Below are 25593 nucleotides of genomic sequence, written 5' to 3' on the forward strand. Positions count from 1 at the left end.
TGAAGCAGCTTTACTTTGGGAAACTATCAAGTTTAGATGTGGGACTGGCCCAAACAGTGAAGCACTGTGGTCCTGGGAAGGTATTAGTATGATGATGACAGAACAAGATGAATCCAGCCAGTGAAAGGAAGCCAGTTACTGCATAGAAGGATTACATACACAACTTCAATGACGACTCACTGTGGATGTACCATCACTATGTACTGTTTAGTCTTTTTTTTTTTTCAAGTTGATGAATCAAGGAGAACACTGTTTCCAGTGGAACACCACCAAGTTTTTATTGAATTTAAACATTTTCACTCACCTGTGACTAGGATAAGCCAATGAATATCCTCATACAGGTCATCAAGCACTTTATTGTCAATGGTGCCTGATCCTGGCGAGGCAATTAACTGCTGCTGATGCCTTTGTAACTGGCCATGAAGCCTTGTCACTCTGTCTTCTAATAAACTGAGGAGGAACAGTGAGAAAACCTGATTGCAATTAAATTCACACTGAAAAACAATTGTAACAATTCATGAAAAGGGTGTGCTGTAGTTCAAAAACTAACCCATTACCTTGTAAGAAGAGGTATACAGTGTTCAGCAGAAATTCTTCCTAACATGCCTACGCTGGCAAGCTGGTCAGAGAATTGTTCTCTGTCATCTTCCTGAAGCTCACTTATTTCTTCCTCCTCTCTCGAGGCCACACCATTGGCAGTCTGGCATTTAAAAAGTTAAACATTATGTTGTAGAAGTTCAGTCTCTGGCATCTCTGTTTTTAAGAAATCAGATAATTGACAGATCACCCGCAGTAAAATTTATAAGAGGAACCCATGGTGGAAAAAAGTGCTCAAAAGCAAAAAGATACAGCTGTCTTCAACAATTACCTGGTAACTGTTTTTCCACTGCCTTCCTTAGAAATATCAAACACAAAGTGACATGATTGACAAAGTTCACCTATCCACCCTTGATCACAGAAAACTTTGCTTGAGATAGCTCTAGTTTTGGAGTCCTCAGGAAGAAGGTTACATTTTTGTAGTTTTTTCTAGCCCTAGTTGTAAACACCATTAAGTTAAAACAAAAATGTTTCAAGTCAAGATACGCAGGAGGCTAAACTTTGCACTGGCTCCACACTCTGCCAGATTATTGACAAAATTTGTCAAACTAAGTTCAAACAGTTTGAGATTCAGGAACAAGCCACAGACTTGCATATTTCTCCTTGCATGCAGTTTTACCTCTCTGTTTCCCACTGCTACCTTCGAATGAGCAAGCTGTGATTAGAACATGCCTCTAAACCAGATTCAGAAAGCCACTTCAAACCATGATTTCAAATTCTGGATTGCAGAGCAAAAACTAGGCATGGTCAAAACTATGGTTAGCACTAAACCGACAACTGAGAAAGGAGCATGGGAGCCCACAGCTTGCCTGTTTATTTCCAAGTCTTTCAATCCCACTTTTCTGTACAAATGATAACCACAGTTTTTTCACACAAACTATAATGCACACAGGAAACAATCTCACTTTGAGCAGAAACCAGTCTACATTCTCATCATAAAAGCAACAAATTCTGAAAGATTTGCCAAAACAGAGTTTGGAGTATTGTCTGAACTGAGAGAAGAATATGTTCCGTCACGACTTCTATTGTTCAAAAATAAATTCTAGGTTTACAATTTAGGAACTTTTAGCTTGAAAAGTGGTAAGGAAAATGAGAGCTATATCCCTGTCTTTCAAGATTTTCACTTGAATTTCTTTCCCTACTCACTACAATCTTGTAGGCAGCCATTCTGACCTAGTCTACATATAATTAACACATTGCAGTATCACCTAGTGCAAACCACACCCAAATCACAGAAGGCACTAAAAAGCACCAAAAGATGAGAGCAGAGGGTTGATATAAGTAGGTCAGTGTCAAATTAGAAAGGATCCAGTTTAATAAGCTAGCCAATTAAGTAAAAAAAATTTCAAAAGTTTGTGATTCTTTTTTCTAAAGTTACTAAGGTTCTCCATTTTGGAAACTTGTCATTTCTCTATATATAGCCTGATCTAGGAACTCAATAAAATAGAAGGCATAATAAAACTCAAATTCCTCAATTTTTTTACCCTCAGAGTAGAGGATGCTGGAAACTGGATCCAAGCCTTGCTGCCTTCCCGAGGGTCTCTTTAAACCCTCTTTCCTTTATGCAAACCGGCTAATAATGCTCTTAAAAACTTCAAAGCTTCAGCTGTTTACTGAAGAGTGTACTTCTATTTGAAAATCCTAGCTACTGCTTTGATATCAAACAAGCCAGGCTCTGCACTGCCAGCTGTGGTTTTTAAATGGTTACTCATGGGATGAATGACTTATCTCACAGAATGCAGTGAATTAACCTGTATAAATAAGTTATGCCAAGATTGTCTAGTTATGAATTCAAAGATCTCTTCTGTTAAATATTCTCTTATGCCTACACTTAAAAACCATCTGTCAGTGCTTCCGAGAGCACTAACTTGGGCTTTGTTCATCACTTTTCCAAGCTGAAATATTCCAGTACACTTTAATGGGGTAACAACAACAGTCAGACTAAAATGATAAAGAAAACTTGTTAGGTCTCTATATGAAATAATTCACAAACAAAAACATAACTGTTTTTGCATAACCAAGTAAAACACATTACATTCCTTTTCTTTGTCTCAGAATTTTTCCATCTCTTCAAACTTTATAATGATCTAAAATCCATACCTCCCCAAAACAAAGATAAAGCCTCAACCATTTTGTTCCAGGCTGCAAGTTCTACTTATCACATGAAAAACAGCCCGTCTCTGCCTCTCTGAATCCTCCCTTCTGACAGGCCAAGAAAGCAGGATGAGCTTGAAGCCCCACATGGGAGGAGCTGTAACTCACTGAGCTGCTGCTTGCTCCACCACTTTGCTTTGATTGTCCTACTGTAGCTGCACAGTTAGGATTTTTGTCTATGCAGCGTGGGTCAGGATTCACTAGGTGGGTTGCAATTTCAGGTGGGTCCGCATTCATTTCAATGTGTATTTTATTTTTAATAGATTTGACTTGATGCTACCATGGTATGTGACTGCATTGGGGAATTGTTACAGATCTGTACTTTTAAAGGCTACTGTGTAGATGCTTTTAACAATGATAGTCAATGAGGCTTACTCCTGGGGTAAAGTGTGGATAAGGCTGCAGCCTCTAGGATAGTGATTTTCAACTTTTTTTGTCTCATGGCACACTGACAAGGTACTAAAATTGTCAAGACACACCATCAGTCTTTTGACAATTGACAAGGTACACCATGCTGTTGGTGGGAAGTTCACATTCTCCAATGGCTCTACTAATAAGTGACCCTCTCCCAAACTCCCACAGCACACCTCCAGACCATTTGCAGCACACCAGTGTGCCACGGCACAATGGTTGAAAATGGCCACTCTAGGATGTTTGGGGAATATTTTTAAACAGATCAGCAACTGCTTGGCAGTATTTTGAATATTTTTTAACTTATACTTGTTGTAAACTTCTAATTAATTTAATTTTGTCATATTGGGGATGTTAAACATTTTCTTGTTTGATTTCACTTCTGGCCATGACATTAATTCTGGTGGGTCCCAAAAGATTGTCATTCTAAAAAGTGGGTCCCGGTGCTAAAAGGTTTGAGAACCACTGGTCTATGGAATTTAGAATTCATTTTTTAGACTTGAATTGTTTAAAACTGTTTTTACAGTAACTTCAAAAGTCATTATGATGCTCTACAAATATGGTAAATATGTTTCCTCCTGGTGTTTAGTTAGATTTTTGAGAGAGGAAGGAGAAAAGGTAGAAAACTGGAGAAAAACAAAAGGAAAAAATTTAACTGTCTCCCTCTCCTTGTCAGTGCAATTTCAGTTTCCTCAAACTCTCTTTGCTTGTAATGATGGAACCTTCAGAAGTTTATAACAAGCAAAGCCAGGCTGCTTTTCACTTACGGGTAAGAATCCAGAAAGGAAGCTGCCCCCTACACAGAAAAACAATACTATAAAAGAAGGCTACATTAGTAGGGTGGACTCAAGTCAGGATTCATAGCCGCACAAGTAGTCACACACTAAAGAAATGTCCTTATCATTGCTTTCATTAAATACATTTAATGACATATTTAAGCAATATATTTACAATATTGCTTTATTTATACAGTTTACACAGTTTCACATCACTCAACATGCCAAGATCTCCATTACCACAAGAACTTACCAAATTCCTTGTACCATCAGGAACAGCTAAGTGGCACTGAATGTAAGAATTAAAAACTTGAACTGCATGTTGGGTAAAGAAGCCTTTATGGAAATGTTTGTCATCTTGTACCAAAGTAAGCCAGGATTCCAGGAGCTTGTCATATGCCTCCATGTATACCATGTCATCTTTGTCAAGCTAGGATAGAAAACAAGAAGTCCTTGTATCAAAAAGTTGCCCAAGCTTTCACTAATTTATGATATTATGCCTATTAAGAATGCACAAGTAAGAGTATCATTCACACTTTTTGCATATTAAGATATTAAATATCACATTACTATGAGACACATACATTCATATTTACTCTAAAGCATTCATAGCTGGCATTTCATTACAATAGCTGGCACCACAGAGTTATCCATCTAAATTTGATATATCTGGCAGGATCTAGAGTGAGGATGAAGCAACTATTCCCCTTTTCCAGCTACAATCCTCCACAACGCATTCCATGTGATTACCAAGGGTTTTCCTGTCCTCAGTATTGGTTTTCAGAGATGTGGGGGACTGCAGCAGAAAAGCCCCATTCTGTCACTGGAATTCACCTTATAATTCATAGGATCCAACCCATTTACAATGGTACAAAGTGGATATATTTTCAATAAGTGTAACAAAACCTTTTTATTACTTATGTGTTGCTTTTCACCTTAAAGCAGGGGTCGGCAAGCTTTTTGTTAAAAGGGGATTGAAAGTTTGGCGATGATGCCACCAAATGTCTGGAATGCTAGACATCCAGAAATGGATGCGTGGAGCCAGTGGCGTAGCTAGTGAGGGGGCAGTCCACCCAGCCTTGGAAGGGTGACACCGCAAGTGATCAAAATCGCTAAAATTGCGGTGGTTAGGAATAATACCATCATGCTATATACCGTAGGATGCGGAATTTACAGCGGAATGCAATGAAAAAAACCAGAGTGAAATATCTCCATTTTATCAAACATTATGGCCAAAAAACCAGAAAACAAAAATGCATGGAGCCCTATGAAAAGTGAAACTGAGCCATATTGTGATTTACCCACAAGTAGGTGAACTTGCCTTAGTTCATCAGAAAGGGCAGGCTCAGAGGAATCCAGCGATACCAGAATGGTCCCAATCTGATCAATGCAGGCCTTAAAAAACACCCAAGAAGAAAGTCCCTCCCTCCAAGCTGACGGATGTATTGAGACCTATGGAAAGTGAAACTAAGCCACACAGTTGTGTTTTTTCATAAGTAAGCACACACGCATTAGCTCAGGGGTGTCAAACATAAGGCCCAGGGGGCCAGATGCAGCCTGCAGAAGCTTTTTATCTGACCCTCAGGCTCTCAGCTACTGAGCAGTGCTGAGGTGTTACGGCTTAAAGGGAAACCCCCACAAAAATTAGACTCTCCCATATCTTGAAATATGATAAAGATTTGTGTTTTCTCTTCTGTCATTTGAAGTTAATGAATTCCTTAGTGAGAAAAAGTGCTAATTTTTGGTTATGAGTTGTTTAATGGCATCACTTCCTGCTTAATGACATCACTTCCGGCCCTCAGCAGGCATCATGAATGCCATTCGGCCCTCGATATGAAACAAGTTTGACACCCCTGTCTTAGCTCGTGGTCAGGTTAGGCAAAGGGGGAAAGTGAGGCTACCAGAATGGTCCCATCTGATGAATGTGGAGCTTAACAAATGCTCAAGAAGGCAGCCCCCCCTTTTAAAAAATTAAACAGAGAATTGAGGTGGTAAGGTGAATTTTTTCTATTTTAGACTTGTAAAGCTAGGTGATAGTGATGTGGTTAAACTATAAGAAACTTAAATTGAACTGGGCACTGGATAGGGCTGAAAATCTCCCTGATTTTTTGTGTGTGCGGGGGGGGGGGGTGTTATTCTGGCTTCCCCTTATTTGTTTTTTGCTAATTTAATTATTAGTTGAAAACCATAGTCTTTCGAGACTGAAGGTTGCCAACCATTTTTTTGAAAACCACGGCACTAGTCCATTATAAAAAAACTAAGCATACACAGATATACAGGTCCAGACTATTTATACACGGATTTTTTATACACGAATTTGACTCAACACGAATGGCCTGTGCAAATGAGAAAGAATGTGCTGATCCCTGGAGAAGGGGAAAATGCATCCCTTTAAAATCAGTTTTAGAAGCTGAACAATCCTTTAACAATAACCTCCTTAATATATGAGAGAGAGAGGGCAGCTGGTTGACAATCCATCAATTCAGGCGACCCCTCCCTTGCCCCTGACACCTGAAAGAAAGGTGATCCCTTTGCATTGGTGAAGGGAGGGGCTGAGTGTAAGCTATCAGCTCTTTGTAAGCGCTTGCAGGAGGACCGATTGATGAACTGTCTTGTTAATGACTCTTAACTTACATAGCAAAGGTCAGCAAGGCTGTTTTTAAATCAACAGAGCAAAGAAACTTTGTTTTTTAAATTGATTTGCTATTGTGTGTTTTTTGCCATCCACATGAGTGCTTGGAATGGAACCCATGAGAATAATTAGTCTCAATCTGTACATGCTATACAAAAGCAAAAACAGAGACAGCATAAAAACCAGTTGTCAACAGCATAAAGCCACATCTCTTGTTGTAAAGGTCTCATAAAATAGATAAGTTTTGCATGCATATCTAAAGGCTGGGAGATCTGACACAGTATCTTCCTCTGATATAAGGATATTTGATAGCCTGGGGCTGCCACTGAAAAGGCCCTGGCCCACCTGGTCAACAGGCATCAACTGAACAGAGCTTGTCTTGATTACTGTAATGACCCCTGTGGTTATTAATCTTTCAAAAAAGCCATAACAGATCCAAAGATAAGTAAGGCATGCATGGAAAGCCAAAGTTCATTCAACTTGCAGAAGCATTGCACTCTTGAAAGAACTCCTCTGGCAAGCAGAAGGAGCTTTTGATGATGAAGTTGTGCTTCATGTGAAAATGCAGCATAATTTATGAAATAGGAACTGTATTTCCAAAATCACAAAACCTTTTAAATGAAATGAAAGCAATTTTATGGAATATTTCATGTCCAGAAATTGATCTCTTTCTCTAAACAGCAGTTCAGGAATATCTTTCCAAAATAGGAAGACTTCCCTAAGGATTCTGTTTCAACCTGAATTTCTTTTGACAACATTTGGCAAATTCACCTAGAAATCCTCAGGTAAATCCAGGGCACATGCCCAGAATTAGAAGACTATAGCCCTCTTCACAGAACAATAAAATGGGTAAAAAACACACACACAGTGAGACAGCAAGTTTGCACCTGCTCAGATGAATGTACCTTACATATGTAAACATTCCAACATCCCACAGTGTTTATTCACTAAGAAAGGGGGAAAGAGGGGGAATGAAGAACAGGGTTATAGGTTATTGGATGTTGCACATACATTGCATCCAATGCATGTAAGGAAGGAGAAGGAAGCAGAAACTACGAGGTTAGTATAATTTAAGATAAAATTAATGAATTTGTAGTTTGACTTCCTAACCTTTGAAGTCTTTTCCAATTGAAATTATTTTACTCCTCATAATAGGAATGCGTTGGCAAAAACCTTAAAAAAAATTAAAATAGCCCCTTCCCTGCATTAAGTTGCAATACCCATTCCCCATTTCCTCACTGCATTGTGCTCAACCAGTCTTATTTCTTCCTAATAAGCAATGTTTTTTTCTCCTAACCAAATACAATCCTCTCTCTACACTTAACTTTCGTTCCTCACAATCACACAGATGTGAACAACACACATGCAGCCCACGTACACTCACTTATGTAGCAACCCTACCACTGTAGTGCACAGTTAAGTTCCTGAGGTGGAAGACTAACCAAATTAATTCAAATGGAATATTTTTGAAAATACAAACCACAATCACCTTTGAAAGAGGGAAAAGATGCTTTGCTAAGTAAAGAAACTGACAAAGTATGTTACCAGGTCAAATAAGAATTTGAACTGTTCTTGTAATGCCACAATATGTGACCGTTTTATGTGTTCAAATAGTGCGGAAATACTTGGAGAATGCAATGCTTAGATATTCCACAAGCTTGGATTCCTGAAAAGTCTTCCTCAACCCACAGACATACTAGTCTAGCATAAACAACAACAGGAGTGTTGTGTATATCATCCCTTACCCATTATTTCCAGTTAGCCAATCACAATTTGTAAAACTCTGGTTACTGTATTCAATAACTCCGTTACTTCCCTCCTTGGTCATTTAAATTAGAACACATCTAGAGAGAGACCAGGCACAAGGACATGCTGTACCATGAGCCTACATGGTATTAGGGACTGTCAGTGCAGAATCCCCTGCAGGAAATCTAATACCCATCTGGTGTTTGATATGTAGCCATCTGTGCCAAAAAAAGAAATCTACAAACTGGAAAACTAAATGCCATTGCATCTAGAATGATACAGAATTAAATACTTCTTTTCTAACTATATTCAGGATTATGGTGACAAGATTATTGAGAGCCTTTGGAAAGAATATATGAAGTGGATAGATGTAAGTGGTGGAGGGTGTGTTAGTAACTTCACTCAGCAAACAAATGTATCATGGTAAGGATTCATTGATCACCAGCTAATTCCTTCAACCTGCCAACACCAGGAGAGAAAGGCATCAATCCACAAAGAGCAGGAGCCATACAGACTATGCAGCCATACAGAGTATACAGATCCACACAATTTGTATGTTTGTGATATATAATATATTTGTATAATATATAATAATATATTTGTAATATATAATGTATAATTATACATAATATATTTGTAATATACAAATAGTTTATTACAGAGGAAAATCACTTATTTATCTACTTTGGTATGTATAGTCAACCACTTTGTGAACATTCCTGTTGAAAAGCAGTATATATTCTTATTAATTCTGCTTAAAAGGGGCTTCAGTGACTGCAGAACTGAGCAGAATGAAAGGTGGAATATGGTATTATATAGACCAATAAGATTAAATAACTATATGCCCAGTTTAACATGCCCAGTTAAATAACTATAGCATGAGTGAAAGATTTTGTCAACGGCTGCGCATATGCAACTGGTATCAAGGGACTAATTGTGAGAAGGCATCTTCTGGTTTGGCACAGAATGTGATTTGAAAGCAGCCATCTCTGGAGCCAAACTCAGAGCTAGTATAACTGCAATGAGAACACAGAGAACATGGGCACTCCATGCTCTTTGCCGCTAGTTGCTTGGATTAGTGGGATACAAATTAACAAGCATGTATGCCTGGTCTATATTCCTTATGGGGGAAAGGAGAGGCTAGACTTGTACTTTTGTTAAGGATACCAACAGCCTTAAACCAGCTCTGCACAAATTAAGATACTTCCACATAACTGAGCATTCCGTGTACGGTCAGGCTTACTCGTTTGCTAGAACCTCTTCCCCTGCCCACACACAAACACAACAATGTTTCATAGCCCTTAGTTCCAGTTGAAATCTTTTCTCTGTCCCCAAACGACTTGCAATCTAACGAAACATGCAAAAGAAACACCAGCAAACAGTTGTTAGAAGAGAAGCTATGCTGGGGTGAATCCACAATTGCTCTCTCCCTGCTAAATATAAGAGGCCCACCATTTTAAAACCTGTTAGTTCACAGGCTACATACAGACTATGCACATTAACTATTTAAAAAATCAGCAGCATAAATACTATAGTAAATCTGTTTTAAAACAAGGCAAAGTGCAATGAAAACAGTAGAGGGGGGTGAAGGATAACATACATAAGTAGAAAGTGAGCAGAAACAGGGAATTATGGGCTATAATTCACAGAAAGGAAAGGGGAGCTGAGGAGAAAGACTCTCCCCCCAATTTATTGAAGCCCACACAGACTCCCTGTGTACTGAAGCCTCAGGTTAAAGAAAGGCAATTCCAAAAAGACATAATCTACATGGAAGTACAGGTTGAATACAGATGTGCCAGTATACACAACTACATAACCCACAAAAAGCTCCATATGTGTGGGGGAGCGGGAGATAGGGAATGTATTTACCTATGATACTGATCATTCCTTTCATCTCATCTTAGTAGTTTTTATGGAGCATAGTGATGGAAACATTCTGATTCAAGCCTGCTCCCAATGAAGTCCATCAAGACATAATCATTACTGTAAGCTCATTAAAAGGAGATGACAACAGGTTGGAAGTAATATGTGATATTTTAGTTTTGCCCATTATTCACTTAGCTATTCTAGTTTTCACATGTTTAAAGGAGCCTGACTTACATTTCCACGAAAAAATGCAAAGGCTCCTATATGTACATTGAAGCAGTGCAGCCTATGCAAATCATTGCGGAAATGCCAGTTTTCAGCAAGTATTCAGTTTTAACCCAAAACTGTCTCCTAAGCTGCCCTCAAACGAGGCTCATCTGCACACACACAAACCACTTAAACTATTCATTATTTGGGAGACAAGTGGTACAGTAAGCCAGATATTGTACAAACAAATTCTAAAGGAAAAATTGAGATGCGCGTTTTGAAGTAAGCCTTTTTAAATTCAAAGCTGGTACTTACCACTTCTTCCAAGGCAGCACTTCTCCCAAAAGAGCAAGTGAGGTGTGTGAGGCAGTTAACGAATGAAGAAAAAAGTTCATTTGGAATGGCTGTTAATATATTGCGAGGAAATACAGTGATCAAGTTGCTGATTATACTGGATATTCCCACTGCTTCAGAGTCCTCTATCTCAATTCTGCAGACAAATATATTTTAGAAATGATGGTAAAAGTCAATATTTCTACTGGCATATTTAAATCAAGAGTCTGTAGTATCTTCAGAACCTTGCTCTTTAGTTCTATGCCACTGTTCAAGCTATAAAGAAGAAACGGGAAGCAAGTCCCTCCCGCCCTCCCAAATCTAAATTCTAGGAAGCAAGCATATTACATACCCATTGATAGTGTTGAGCAATCCCTCAATGAAGTGAGCTAAGTAATCAACCTGAGAACTTTCATCAGGAAATACAGGCCCGTGAAGAGAGGCTAGCTGGGCTAAGCACTGTAGAGAGTCTTGTGCCATATCTGTGTCTTCTCTAATTTTTCGATGCACCTTTAAAGAAGCAAAAGGGTTAATACAACATTGTACAGGAGACAGAAGAAAGACTTACTGTCATGTCATGGTCTGCAATTCTAAAGAGCAAGCATATACTCCCATTAAATTTGACGCAGGGGGGAGAACAGAGTCTACTTTTAGGTATTTAAAACTTCCAAGTTGCTCTCTCAATATACTAACTTCATAAGTCATAATTAATCAAAGACAATGTTTCACTGGGACCTACCTACATGTTGAACTGTCTATGCATGTTGAGTCTTAAAGAGAGAAACAGATGCCAGCCAGTCAGACATGCTCCTACTTCTAAAAACAGCAATAATGACAGCCATCTGTATAATGCTAACTATGCCTGGGCTACAGCGTCTTGCTAAAGTTAGTCGTCAAGTTCAATCAAGATTATATAGATGCTTCTTTTGCAGAGGTAAACACTGGACCCTTAAGAAAGCAAAAACATTTCACTCGTAGCAAAATCCTTCTTTATTTTCAAGGTTAATCAATCTCATTTCTACAAAGCAGGATTGCCCAATTTTTAGGCACTAGTTGCTTAAGCTGTCATCACTGAAAATGTTTTTAACTGCCGACTGAGTATTTATGACAAAAGATAAACATGTTTCTTTAAAGAAAAATCTCCTACAGTTGGGCGCAAAGTGGAAAATCTGGAATCTGACAGGCATACTGATTACAGGATTCATTATATTAATGTTATATTTTAGCCATTACTATACTAATTTTATGCTTCAAATAAACAGCTAAATGATAACTGAGCAAACAGTATCTGAATCAATATCTAATATGAATTTATCAAATGACCATCTCCAAGATAGTTTTAGCTTCTTCACTGCAAAAATTAATAGTTAAGTTCATAAAATAGAACACTAGACATTCTACAAAGGCACACCAACTAAAAAAATTGATTCTCTGTATCCATTTATTTTCCCAGGACTCATAAAAGCATGCCATTTTCCAACTGTGGCACAAATGCTGCAAGTAAACTCTACAAACCAGAAATTTGCAAGTATTGCTGTGAGTTAATTACTTTGGCATTCCTTAAGCTGACAGATGCTGGTCACAATTTCACCAGTACAGATTTGATATCCAATGGGAATTTAAATGTGTATGGAGGGTGCTAAAATCTAAACATAGCTATTTTAGAAAGTTATTGAACTAGGGACTGCTTAACTCAGAATTACATTAGAAAGGGTTAACCTGTAAATTCAAAAGCTGTTTGTTTGAGGACGTTCCCAGCTGACAGCAGCAACTGTCTGGGTAGTCTAGACAGCTGTACACACTGTGTGCAGCTGTTAAGTGGTCTGCTGGCAAGTTTTTCACCTTTTTGAAAATGCTCGAGCAAGATTTTTAGATGTACAAGAAACTATGTACACATGACAGGTTTACTATGTGCTATTTATCATCTACACAAAGTACTATACACCTCTTGGCTTTGAAAACAATACCCTCAAATTCCAGCAATCCAGGATTCTATTTGGGGAGATAAACACAAACTGGTTCCTTCACTAACCAGGTCAGTAACCCAACACTAAAAGCACACACCTTCTCCACTATTTCCCACTCTACTAACGGGTAAACATTTGAGATTTTTAGGCAACTAATGCTAGAATCCTATGCTCACTTGAGAATAAGCTCCACTGAACTCAATAAACCTATTTCCAGGTAAATACCTATAGCACTGGGCTGCAAGTTACCTGAAAAGTATTGGTCTATTATCTGGAGATAATACATCCAATGTCTTTACATCCAATGTCAAGATTTCTTGCAGAAATCTCTATTCCATGCACACATTTGTTGTGAGGAACACACAGTAAAATAGACATGTGTGTGCTTTCACATGACAGTGTACACATATTTACATACAAGAAATCTGCATAGGAAATTGAAAAGTGGGAAGCAGTTTTACACTACATTCAGTTCTATTATAACGCATAAGCAAAGGATGTTGTGAGGAGCAGATTAAATTTGCAGGTACAGATTAGTCTGCTTTTTATGATTAACTGGAAGACATTTTATTGAGCCTCATGTCAGAGAAGCTCACTAAAAATACAGAATACCCAACACCACCTGTTTGGTGTGAATCATGACTAAAATACATACCTTTATACATTAAGAGTTAGTAGAAAATGCTAGTTTCTTTTGCCAAGCAAAAACCTAGAGCAACAACATTTGTATGCAGAAACCCTTCTGTTGGGTAAGATTTCAGTAGTCACTTTTTGCACACAAATCTTTCATTCAGTAAGTACATTTTGCAAGTACACAATATCTAATGAAAAACACTTAAACTACAGTATAATCACTGCTTGGCAAAAACACAGAAATTCATTTATGATCAAAAATCTTATCTGAATCCATCCTACCTCATCCAAGGTGGGAGAAACACAACAACATTCTCTGCTGCTATATTAGAAAAATGGAAGAATGGGACTTACTGTAAAGAAAAGCTCCATAACTCTGCTGTCCAGAAGGGTCTCACGCCAGGACTCTGTTGGTTTTAGCATCACGTTTTGTAAGGATTCAAACATAGCTATATAATGTCTGCCTAGTTATCTGGTGTCAAGGTCAACAACAACATTCCGACTTGGCTTTAAAAAAAATCCCAGATACAACAGGTCCCATTCAGAAAGAATGCAATGGAAACAAACTTTAAGCCTCTTCACATACACAGCATAATTCATGCATGAGGACAAGGAATAAAAGGTATTAACTACTGAAAAAAAAGAATGCTCTAGGAATGCCAGATAACAGTTTGATCACAATGACGAGACATTCCACAGAGGCACGATCACTTTAGCCATCATTGCAATGTGACGGGGGAGAAAGGGAAACAAAAGGGATTCCGCATTTGACAGGTATTCAAATTAGTGTAAAACATGCTTTTTAAACACCCTATTTGCAAATGTTTTTGATTGGTTTTAATGCACAATATCTTATAACAATTTAAGATGAGCCCTTTCAAGTTTCTCTATGGATCTTAATTCTTAATATGTCCCAGAATTAGAACGATGTTATGCTCATGCTATGCAGAAAAATAAATAAAAGTATTCTACACATTAACCGGAGGGAAGGATTGTTGAATGAGCATTTCAAGCTTCAGCATCTAATACAAAGGACATCCATTACTTTCTGCGAGGGGTAATGTTCTAGAAGAGGGAAAAATTCTCTAGCAACGGACACTGCATAGCTACACAACTATTACCAAAACATAGGATATTAGTGCAAAAATATATAAGCGTGTTTCTGCAATGGAAAAATGCATTTAAACCAACATGAAAATCCATTTGCATTCAGTGCTGGCCACAAGAGATAACAAGCTATGACTATTTAAAAGATATACCAACTATCCAGAACACTAACTGCAGCTTAGCCTATCACATGATGTGTTGTCATATTGGTTACCGAGAAAGAAATATGCAATTCCTTTTTGAGATCCACCATAAACTAAAAAGTTTAATAAAGAGGTTTTTCTCTTAAGACAAATAGTACATCTTTGGATCTCCCCAAACAGTATTTGTTTGATTTTAAAGCTAGATCAGTACATTAAAATTGCACTCTAAACAGTACTGACAAAGGAGGAGAGGAAAGGAAAATTATCAGCAACGTAAAACAAATTTCATACAAGTTCTAAGCACTAAAAAGTTCTCCGAATGCAATCTCTTCTTAAATGATTTCATTTTTGAACAAAAATTTACAATGTGGCTAGCCATCAATGTGATTCAACAGGGTATATTAACGTTTAACAGCACAAAAACATTTTTAGGAGCACTTGCTTTTAAAAATGCCCCATAAAAACTCCCTGATGTGCTCTTAGATTCTCCAAGCAGGCTGCCAATTTGTTCAGCACTGTAATATTATAACATCAAGATATTATTCTTACTGAAACACAGGAATAGCATTTATGGCTAATGTTTTAAAAGCTTGTTTAAGAACGGTCTCCAAACTGTGGGCTGCTGCATTAGGAAAAAGGCACCCCAGCATGGCTCTTTCCTTTCCTTAGCATCTTATCTTTCCACTCGATTGTGTCAGAAACTCCTGCCAGGCAGCCGCTTCTTCTGTCAGTCACCCTCGCAGACTCTGAGCCCTGATTTCTGGCTACCTTTTTCCAGATACAGCCCACGGGCTGAGGTTTAGAGCCTGCTGTTTTAGAATACAATCTTCAGCATAAAATAACTCCAGCATAATAACTCCAAATGTTTAATATAGACTAAGTTTCAAAGCACTGAACAAATGTGTCTTTTTAATTTTGGACAAAGAAATGTAGATTTCTAGTTTCATAATTTTTTAGCTAGTGGAATAAACTTAGGGTTGGGAAACAATCATTTTCATGTAAATATGTTTAGGATGACAGTCAAAGTGACAGCTGTCCATTTTGGTTAAAAATGCAAGTTTGCTAGTTACCATATTTCAAAGTTTAGTCTAGCATCTGTGGAGTGGTAAGACATGTTTATCCCCTTAAATTAATACCTATTTACGGGAACAGAATAAAGCCATCTGGTGTTAAGACACAGTTACAAATGGAAATCAGACAGGATGCCCATTATTTCTGCTATCCCCTTTTTCTTCGTAGGTCTTAAAACACTCTTTGATCTCATACACATTAAGAGGAATTATACTGCCATTCATACTAAGCCATGGCCATAACCCTGTGCAAACGTAATGTTGCTGATCTCTTAATCGTGATTCACAATTTGGAAATGAGCCACAGGCTTGCACTTCCATGTCAATTTCTCTCTTGTTTCTTGTCAGCTTTAACTGTGGGTTAGTGTTACATCTCTACCTATGATATCCCTGATGAACTCTAACTGCATTTTCCCTTAACTAGAGTTTTAAAACCCAGGTTAAGAGGAAACATGATCAGTTTTGGGGCAGATGCAATACTAATGTATTGCTAAAAAGGGAAAGCCTGACAGAAGCACAGGAATGAATGAGCCTGTAGGCCAACTCTTATTCTCCAAATAAGATAAGAGATGAAAATGGTAAGTATACACTAGACTACACTTCTGATGCAAGGTCCTGAACAAATAGCCTGACAGCAGATCATAGTACAACCTTCGCTTGATCTGAGATGAGCCTAAAAACAGAGAATCATTTCCCTTCCATTAACTCTTCTGTCTGTCACATCCAAGTAGGACATATCAGAAGTATGGGGGCAAGATTGTAGAAAGGGGACGACAAGAGTTGGACATAGCTGAATGTGAACAGGAGGTTCCTGTTTTAAGTTCCCCCATTATACATTTCCCCACATTTAAGTCTTTACTTTTTTTAACTACAAGTGTTCCTCTATATCTGTGGAGGATAAGTTCCAGCTGCCACTGAGGATATGTGAAAACTGTGGATAGTAACAAATCCTACAAAAAGTGGTTCACAAATCTTCCCATTGCACAAATGACTTGTCTGACTGCAGCCCTCTTGTAGCTGTCTCCTGCATCTCGCTGTCATTGTACTGTCTGCAAATGCAACAGGAAGTAGGAAGTATTAACAGAAAGTGGGTTGGAGGGCTGAAAATGCTTAGCATAATGTTTTCAGTTCTCTAAGTAATTTGCATAATAGGGGAATTTGTGGACCCTGAATACAGGATTTGTGGATGGGGGAGGCTACTGTACACTTAAAAATTCTCCACACTAGCATCCTTTACTGCTGTAGTTCCACCAAGATATAGTCTCTCTCCTCTGAACTCTTAAAGGAACATCCCTAATATTTACATTTTGCCCTGCACCCACATGCACCATCAGCCACCAATATTTTAAAGGGATATTGGAGTATTATTAACGTTAGCATTGTTGACAGCATCATTAATTGGAACAAGAGGGAGAGTAAACTGATCTTCCCGCCACTTCAGTTATCTCTCCCCATTGGCATCCAATTCACTACTTGACACAAAATTACATTAATAAATGTGTGGGGGAGGGGGGTTACAGGTATGTGTGTGTTCAGGACTGCATGCCACAATCTACAATCTCTATGTCTTCCTTACCCATTGTTTCTTATGAAATAAAATTTCCCTTTAAGTTCAGTGAAAGGCCAGAGATGTATCTACAGTCCCCATTAAACCTATCTACTTTATTTCTTATGGATATTTCCCTTTATGTCATTAAAGTCCAAGCTTTTCAGTCCCTAACCACAACTTATAAAGGGGATTTATTGTACTGAGGTAGAACTACTGAGCATTTAGACACATCATAGTGAAGTGGTCCATCTCCATGTCTTTCCAAAGTCTAAGGCAGGGGTGTCCAAATCCTGGCCCAGGGACAACTTGCAGCCCTCGGGGATTCCCAATCCAGCCCACAGGGAGCCCCCAGTCTTCAATGAGCCTCTGGCCCTCCGGAGGCTTGCTGGAGCCCGTGCTGGCCCGATGCAAGTGTTCTCGGCATGAGTGTGACTGTTCAACCTTTCTCATGAGCTGTGGGAAGAGGGTTGCTTGCTGTTTGACATCTGTGATGCAGCAGTGGCAGTGAAGGAAACACCGGTCTTGCTTTGTGCAAGGCCTTTTATAGGCCTTGAGCTATTGCAAGACCGTCATTCATTCACATAAATTTCATCTCTAATATATTAATTTATGTAAATTTATTTAATTTTATTCTCGGCCCCCGACTAACAGTGTCAGAGAGGTGATGTGGGCCTCCTGTCAAAAGTTTGGACACCCCTAGTTTAAGGCAAGGAAACACTGATCTTTACATCATTCTCTTGTTTGCTTGACACTAATGGTAACTAGTATGAATACAATTATAAATTTCAACAAATTCAGAAAACTCTGTAATATACAGGCGGGCCCCTGTATCTGAGGATTTCATTAACCACTTCCTGTTTTGTATTGGAGCTAGTTTAATCAAGTATTCAGATTGCTGGCAGCCTGTTCACATTGCTCTGTAAGCATAAATGCTTATAGCAACCTGTTTAACCCATTTTTGCACAGAGGGTACACATTTGGTCCTTGTTGTGTATATGCAATGTAGGGCAGAAATGGCTTAAGCAAGATACATGTCATCCTTTGGTAAGCTTTTAGCTTTTAAATTATGTTAATGAGCAGGGGGCACCACTGAAACAGGCATCCCCCATACCTGCAGTTTCCACATAACAGGAGCATACTTGCATAGCATTATTACATGCTCAGTTCTAGGGTTTTTCCGTACAGAAAAGGAAGAAACTTCAGGATGAGACTCTCCCTGGCATTTCTTTTTTGATTGAGGGGAGAATATGAAAAGTAGTAGTAGTAGTTTCATATACAAAACATAAATATTACATGAATGACCTCAGAGGGCAGATAAGAACATCTTGTATTCTACATCCAACAAATACACCTACTCGGTATAGCAGCTTTACCTTTGCAACACCTTTAGTTTTCATGTACAAATTTTTATCTTTCTATAGATAGTCAAATTATTCGATTCATTTCATATGCACAACATAAGTGAGTGACAAAAATATGTAGCACCAACAGTATGAAGTAGCTGTCTGCCAATGAAACATGAAGAATTGGCAGGTTTACACTATTTCTACAAGACTGTTTATCAAGAGCAAGCAACATTTCCAGCTGGAAAGAAATTATACTAAAAGGATATAATTTGGAGGAAGAAAATTCCAGCTTAAGACCTGATTGGCTAGTGCAAGATAACGCTGAAAGACTGAAGACATGTGAGCATTAAGGTTTTCACGCCGGCTGAATTCCTGTAGTACCTCTACTGTGAGCATGAAGATCTGACGGAGGTCATCTTCCTATGCAGGGATAAGCACAAACATTTTAATCATCTCTCACTGGGACACTGGGATCATCAGCAAGCCAAACAATAAGAGGCTATTTTTCCTTGCGCAATCAACAGTAGCTCTTTTTAGACAACAAGTATGGGGAGTCCTTTCTTCCTAAACACCTGCCACCTACTGAGTACACACACCTGAGGCAGGTGGGAACCTTACACCCTAATGAGAAGTTCCTATCTGCATGTAACATGGACCCAGCTTCTGTAGCCCTGCCATCACGACCTTTTCAACATGTATATCTGCAGAAAAGGCTTAACCTGGAATGTGTACTGACAGCTGCATGGCCAACACATGGTTTTGGAGAACAGTGGGTCAGGAGGAAAGTACTGTCTTGTTGGATTTTGCTCACACCTGTCCATTGGCAAGTCCATCTATCTAAACATGAACAAAAGCAAAGTGCAGGGGGCTGAATGAGGATTTCCTGCTGTTTGGGAGCTGCCAACAGACAAAAGGAGAATCCCGATTCTCCCAACCTCTATACATAAGAACAGCCCCAGTGGATCAGGCCATAGGCCCATCTAGTCCAGCTTCCTGTATCTCACAGCAGCCCACCAAATGCCCCAGGTGCACACCAGATAACAAGAGACCTGCATCCTGGTGCCCTCCCTTGCATCTGGCATTCTGACATATCCCATTTCTAAAATCAGGAGGTTGCACATATACATCATGGCTTGTAACCTGTAATGGATTTTTCCTCCAGAAACTTGTCCAATCCCCTTTTAAAGGCATTCAGGCCAGATGCTGTCACCACATCCTGTGGCAAGGAGTTCCACAGACCAACCACACACTGAGTAAAGAAATATTTTCTTTTGTCTGTCATAACTCTCCCAACACTCAATTTTAGTGGATGTCCCCTGGTTCTGGTGTTATGTGAGAGTGTAAAGATCGGGATAAAGTGTGTAAAGAGTGTAAAGATAGGGAGTGTAGAGATAGGGATGGTTGGACTGAAGTGCTGTGTATTTCATGCCCCCACTTGCAGAGTAAATGGCATGTTGCTCTCCTGCCCTCTGCACCCTGGAGACAAGCCATGGAACTGCAAAAGTGAATTCTAGACAAGGAAATATCAAGGTGCTTGCATTAGCTTTATTTTCATTTTAACTTTATTTTCATTTTAACTCTAATTTCAAGCACCTGTTTTTGCCTATATGAACTATATCCATTCTTACTTTTTTAAAAAAATCTACTCTTATTTTTAAACACTCATGGCCTGTTTCATTCAGTCCAGAATGGAGAATTAGCACTCCTCTCTCTCTTACAGATTGCTTGTAACTAAAACTGCAAAAGCTTTCTACGGATAGATGTAGAGAAGATGCCGCTGACCCAGTCAATTGATTCTTGAATGCTTCTTTAAAAACTGGCTTCTGTGCTGAGAAATTCCTAAAAACAAATCTCACCTGGGTGACAGAAAGCCCCCTGCCCCCACTTGTGGAGTGGTCCCTTCCTGACAGCAGCAACAGACCACCATGTGGGCACTATATCACAGTCATCCTGTGAGGTACCGAAGGGTGTGTGGAAAGGTCAGGTGTATGGACATTATCCCTTGCTTCTGGTCCATCCCCAAAAAGCAGCCTCACCAATCATCACAAAACCCCATGCATTGCACCAATCACAACACAACTCATGCATTTCATGTATTTATTCTAAATAAAACTGTTTGTCCCTTTTTAACATTATAAGAATTACAGAAACAAGCGTTATTAGTTTACCTGAAATATTCTTTTGCAGTTACCATGAAACTCCATGCTTAGTCCAATGTTGCTGGTTTTACTTGAACTTGAGAACTCGCTCAACAATGCCGTTAAAATGGAACAGGCCAAAGTTTGCTGCAAGGATAGACAGTTTTTTTTAGCAAATTCAATGACGTAAAGCCTAATTTTTGTCTTAATCCTACTGCAATGTTTTACTCATTTTAAGATAAGCTAAAATGCTGCTTCCAAGTTACTCCACCATTCCAAGTATAAGCTCTGCCTAAAGTGCTATTAACAGGAAACACTATTAATACATGACTCTTTGCTCTTGAACAAAGGCATAAACTTCCAGCCAAAATTTGTACTAGAACAACAACTGAAATTTAAATTTCAAATACTAGCTTGTAACTAGAAGTTCTAATTTGAATTTTATGTTTCAAGTGTCTTTCAACTCAATAGTCCACTGCAGGCTTAACTGTCCCAATCTCTAACTACATTAAGAATAAGCCACAACATTGTGAATATTCCCCACCTGTATTATGTATGGCACTCTGGACTAGCCAACCATAAATACTAAAATGGGCTTCCATGGCAAAGTGTTAATCTGGTTTGTCTGATGCAGGTACACAACACTGCCCAAGCTGTTAAGCATGATAAAAAGACAGGAAGTGCCTGGTGTAAAGGAAAACTTAACAAGGTGAAGAGTCATCACTGTCACCACCACCTGCTTGTGCTTTTCAAGCTGTGACTAGGTCCCTTCTCCCTCAAGGAGGCCACAAAACCATCAACTGTCTAGTGGGGGATAAACACATCTCATCCACCTTTTCTGTTCTAATGGTTTTTTGTTTATTCATCTTATGTAAGCTGCTCCGAGAGCCTTGTCAGCTCAATAGCAAGGTACAAATGCATTAAACAAAACAAAAATAGTGAATTTGCATGCTGCTTCTCCCTTTGGGACATGAATTCTCCCTCCCTTTCAGAGTTAGCCATGGTGCAGTGTTAAATCTGCATCTGAGTTTTTACTAATTACACATAGTATATTTAAATAGGCTCCTTTTCTACCTAAAAGGGCTCTCAAAGTGACATCAAGCAATTATTTCAAACTGGCTTGTAAACCTGCTAAGGACAGGCTGCAAACTATGGTTTGGTTCCCAATATCTCACTGCGCAAGAAGCAGAAGCTACTGCTAAGGGTAGAGGAGTGCGCCTAATTCTCCCCCCTGCTGCAAGACCACTACATCTATCCCAAAAACCATTCTGGAAGCTCCTGTGATCCTCTGGAGCCAATTTTAAGTAGTAATGCTGCAGAGGGGAGAAAATCAGTAAACCTTCTTTGGATAAGAACTGCCTTTTATGCCTACAGAGAGCCCTACAGTTGCCAGCTTATGGTTTGGAGTTAACTCAAACTCAAAGGAAATGTAATGCAGCACCCATTAGAGGTGGGAATTTTACGGAATGGGAGAGCCTATGATTCAATACTTAGGAGACCGGACATTAACTGTGCATTGTCTAAGGATAGTGCAGACATATCCTTTAGCCATGGTTAAAATCAGCAGGCAAATTCTCTTTCTCCTAAGACAAGAGGCTTGGGAGAGGGAGCACATAATTACATGGTCTGCACCCAATATCTGCAACACTGTTAGGAGGACCAGACCATTCTAAATCCTTTCTGGTATATTTTTTCCCAAGGGGCTGGGTTGAATATGAGTTAACTTGGATCTTAGTAATAGAAAAATATGCTAACTCAACAGACTTGCCATTGTGCTTTCTGCCTCTGCTCCATGACAGAAGTTACTGCAGAAAAGAATGATTCCAGAAACTCAATATATTCCTTCTCCTCCAAAACTGGACCAGAATTAATGTACTGTACTTGAAGATATGTTAACATTGGCAGAAAGATCAGTTTTACAAGAACACTCTAGTTGGGAGGAGTGCTTCCAAAACATAGGAAGATTCACTTTATGAGAAATAAGCCTAGCAACTAAAAATCTTGAACAGTCAGGATTAGACAGAGATTTTGGCTTCATTGGACATTTCAACCATTTCTTCTATTTCTAACCACTCATCCAAAAGGACTACATACTGTTATGCGTCAGTCAAATTTCACTAACAAGTTTCCAATGCCCATTTGAAAGCAAAATGAAGTTTCAACTCTGATTTATTCATATTAGGATTATCCTTCTATCTTATTGAGAGGCTGAAGACACCTATCACTTACACACTTGGAAATGCAAGCCTGAGCCAACCCAGAAAATAGATAGGAAAACAGTTGGTATGCCATTGCATTTCTTTGAAAAAAGGGTGGGATGCAAATCTGGAATAGTGCATTTTGTTGGCATGAAACCAAAAGATATAGCACAATTTTTCTGAAGTACAAAACATGCATCTCTTGCTCCACGTTTGTTCTGTCAGAAAGCTTAAATGAAACTTTCAGGTACCAAAAAAGGGACAACGAAAGCCTCACAACATCCACTTCTACTTAGGCCATTAATGTTACATAAAACTGTTTCATTGTTCTCACATGGATGTATACACTGTAGATACACACAACTTCTGGCTTTATACACAATAGATGCATTCGACTACTGGCTCTATTCCTAGACTATTTGGAGCCAAGGTACCATGGATGAACAGAGGAACAGGAATTGTTAAAGGGTCACGCATGCCGGCATGTGTCCAGGGGTTAAACGGAAATATGCACACTACCTCTGAACACCCGAAAGATTAAAGTAGTGATGATACTATTTATGCGAGGTCATGCAACAGCTGACAGTAGTGCCATCCACCCACCAACTGCAACATCTTTGTTCAGAAATGCCTCTGATGTCAGTACCTTGACCCCACAGACAGCTAGTTATCTCAGCTAGTATACACAAAATTAACATTCTTCTTTGCTATATAAATCCCAGACAGACTAAGAAAAAAAACTCTTTTAAAGTACATTCTTTTTTGTCTGCAGCTAGAAACTATGCAGGTTATAGCTGTAATATTAAAAGATTAATGTAAAGTTCAACATTCTGTTCTATACGCCTCTAAAAGTTAAACATTAATTTTTTAGGCATCTTTGCCATCACTCTAACAGTCCTGAGAGAACTGCATCTTTAATAGTACAGTATACAACAGTATCTTACTATATTGCAGTCTGAAATATAGCCTTCCTTCTCCCCTAAGGAAAAGAAACTGCTGCAAACTTGTATTTACTTAATGTTGCTTTTCACTAAAATCACAAAGCAGTGAGCAACATAATCTTTTGGTTACATAGTAATGCCTCCAATAAGGCAACTTCCTTAGTGCTTTTTGCTACATAGACGCAGTTCAAATTAACTCTACTGCGCTGTTTCATACAGTGTGCGATATTTGAGAAACCATGCTATTGGAATTACTCCAATAATAGTGTGCGAGTGCGCACACGCGTGTACACACACACACACACACAAAATTGGATAGGAAACACATAGGAGAAAACCCACATAGCCTCATCCAACCCTAAATGCCAAGTGGCACCACCAAGTCTGCACCAAGCACCAGAAAAATCAAGAGGGAAGGAGAAGTGCAGGATTCCTAGAGTTGAGACTTTCCGAGCATGAAAACAGCAACTAACAGCACAATCCTAAGGTTGGCCTGAGGCAGCACAGCCACCCCTGTGTCAGCTCTGAGTGCTGCAAACGTGCCGAAAAGCATGTTTGTGGCTACTTGTGAGCCAGCAGCACTGGCCAACAGCCTGCCAGAACTGCATCCAGGAGCAGTGCCGGCTGGCAGAGGTAAGGCTGCACAAGGGGGCATGTCGGGGTGGGGGAGGGTGGCAGGAGGATATTTTGGAGGTGGGGAGGGACTTTTTGAGTAGGGGAGGACAGAATAGGAAGTGGAATTTGTGGAGTAGACCTCCGCCGTATCCAAAACCTCCTCCAACCCCGCCTGGCGCTACACTGGGCTTTCCAGATTTGTGCCAGTCAAATAGCTAAAAACTTTGGTTACTTCCAATGCAGCTATAATGTAGTTAAATCAAAAAGACTGGGGCAGAAGAGCAAAAATTCACAGAACAGAGGAGCACAAATTCATAGCACACTTCCAGTATCTTAACCTAGTGGTTCCCATAATATGAGCTGTGGCACCCTGAGGAGATGTGGAAACCTGCCACGGGAGCCATAAAATCCTCACAAAAAGCCTGCCACCCTATGCGATGTATAGGATTATAGGCCTAATGGGGAGGCAGGGCTAAGTCAGTCAAGGGATCTGCCAGTCAGAAAAGTCTAGGAACTACTGTCTTAACCATCTGAAAAGTGGGGAATGTTGCACTTATACCAGGCCATTTTGCAGAAGTCTTTTTACTCTATCACCACATTGAGAGAACCAGGCATGAAAAGCTAGCAAAGATGCTGCTTCTGATAACTGGGTAAAATGTCCCATTTTGCTCAGTGCGACTGGACAGAGAACATTAGTGCTGTATCAGGAAAGAGCGCACCTCATAAAAATTTGTTTCACTCACCAGCAGTTTGATTGGTTCTACCACATGAACGGACAACATACCCAAACAATAAACCCATTTAACAAAATAAAATACTTCTCTTGTTTGGAGGGTGGATTGTCTCTTAGAATAGCCTGGCAATTACCCCAGTTGGGCTTTACTACCAGGAATATACTTTATATAAAAGTCTGCCATGCTTAAAACAGAAGTTCCAGCTGCTCTAACAGAAGATCAATGAGAATGTGCTAGGAGAGATTAACTGGGCAATCAGACACCCAGTCAAAGGAGAGTACTCCCAGACAATTGTTCTTTTTCCCCCCTTTAAAAGTTTTATTTAAGATCTAATGCACCCCCCAAAAAGGCAATCTGTTTTTAAAAAGAACAATTTAGACTTTTATGGGAAAATAGCACAGACTGACGGTTTCTGCACATGAAACTGTTA

At 39.2% G+C, this 25593-nt stretch overlaps 1 protein-coding gene across 1 annotated transcript in view; it reads right to left on the reverse strand.

The window, feature by feature from the left end:
- The window catches only part of XPO4 (exportin 4), a 64488-nt gene that overhangs the window by 27404 nt on the left and 11491 nt on the right, over positions 1–25593 (reverse strand). The window contains exons 4-11 of the mRNA XM_066620431.1: positions 20706–20822; positions 18804–18957; positions 13677–13789; positions 11075–11232; positions 10705–10879; positions 4192–4368; positions 558–700; positions 305–450 (exon numbers count right to left, since the gene is read on the reverse strand). Coding sequence (XP_066476528.1) covers positions 305–450; positions 558–700; positions 4192–4368; positions 10705–10879; positions 11075–11232; positions 13677–13789; positions 18804–18957; positions 20706–20822 — 1183 coding nt within the window. The remainder of the gene's footprint in view (positions 1–304; positions 451–557; positions 701–4191; positions 4369–10704; positions 10880–11074; positions 11233–13676; positions 13790–18803; positions 18958–20705; positions 20823–25593) is intronic.

This window comes from Tiliqua scincoides, chromosome 3, assembly GCF_035046505.1.
Source record: "Tiliqua scincoides isolate rTilSci1 chromosome 3, rTilSci1.hap2, whole genome shotgun sequence".
Taxonomy (NCBI): domain Eukaryota; kingdom Metazoa; phylum Chordata; class Lepidosauria; order Squamata; family Scincidae; genus Tiliqua; species Tiliqua scincoides.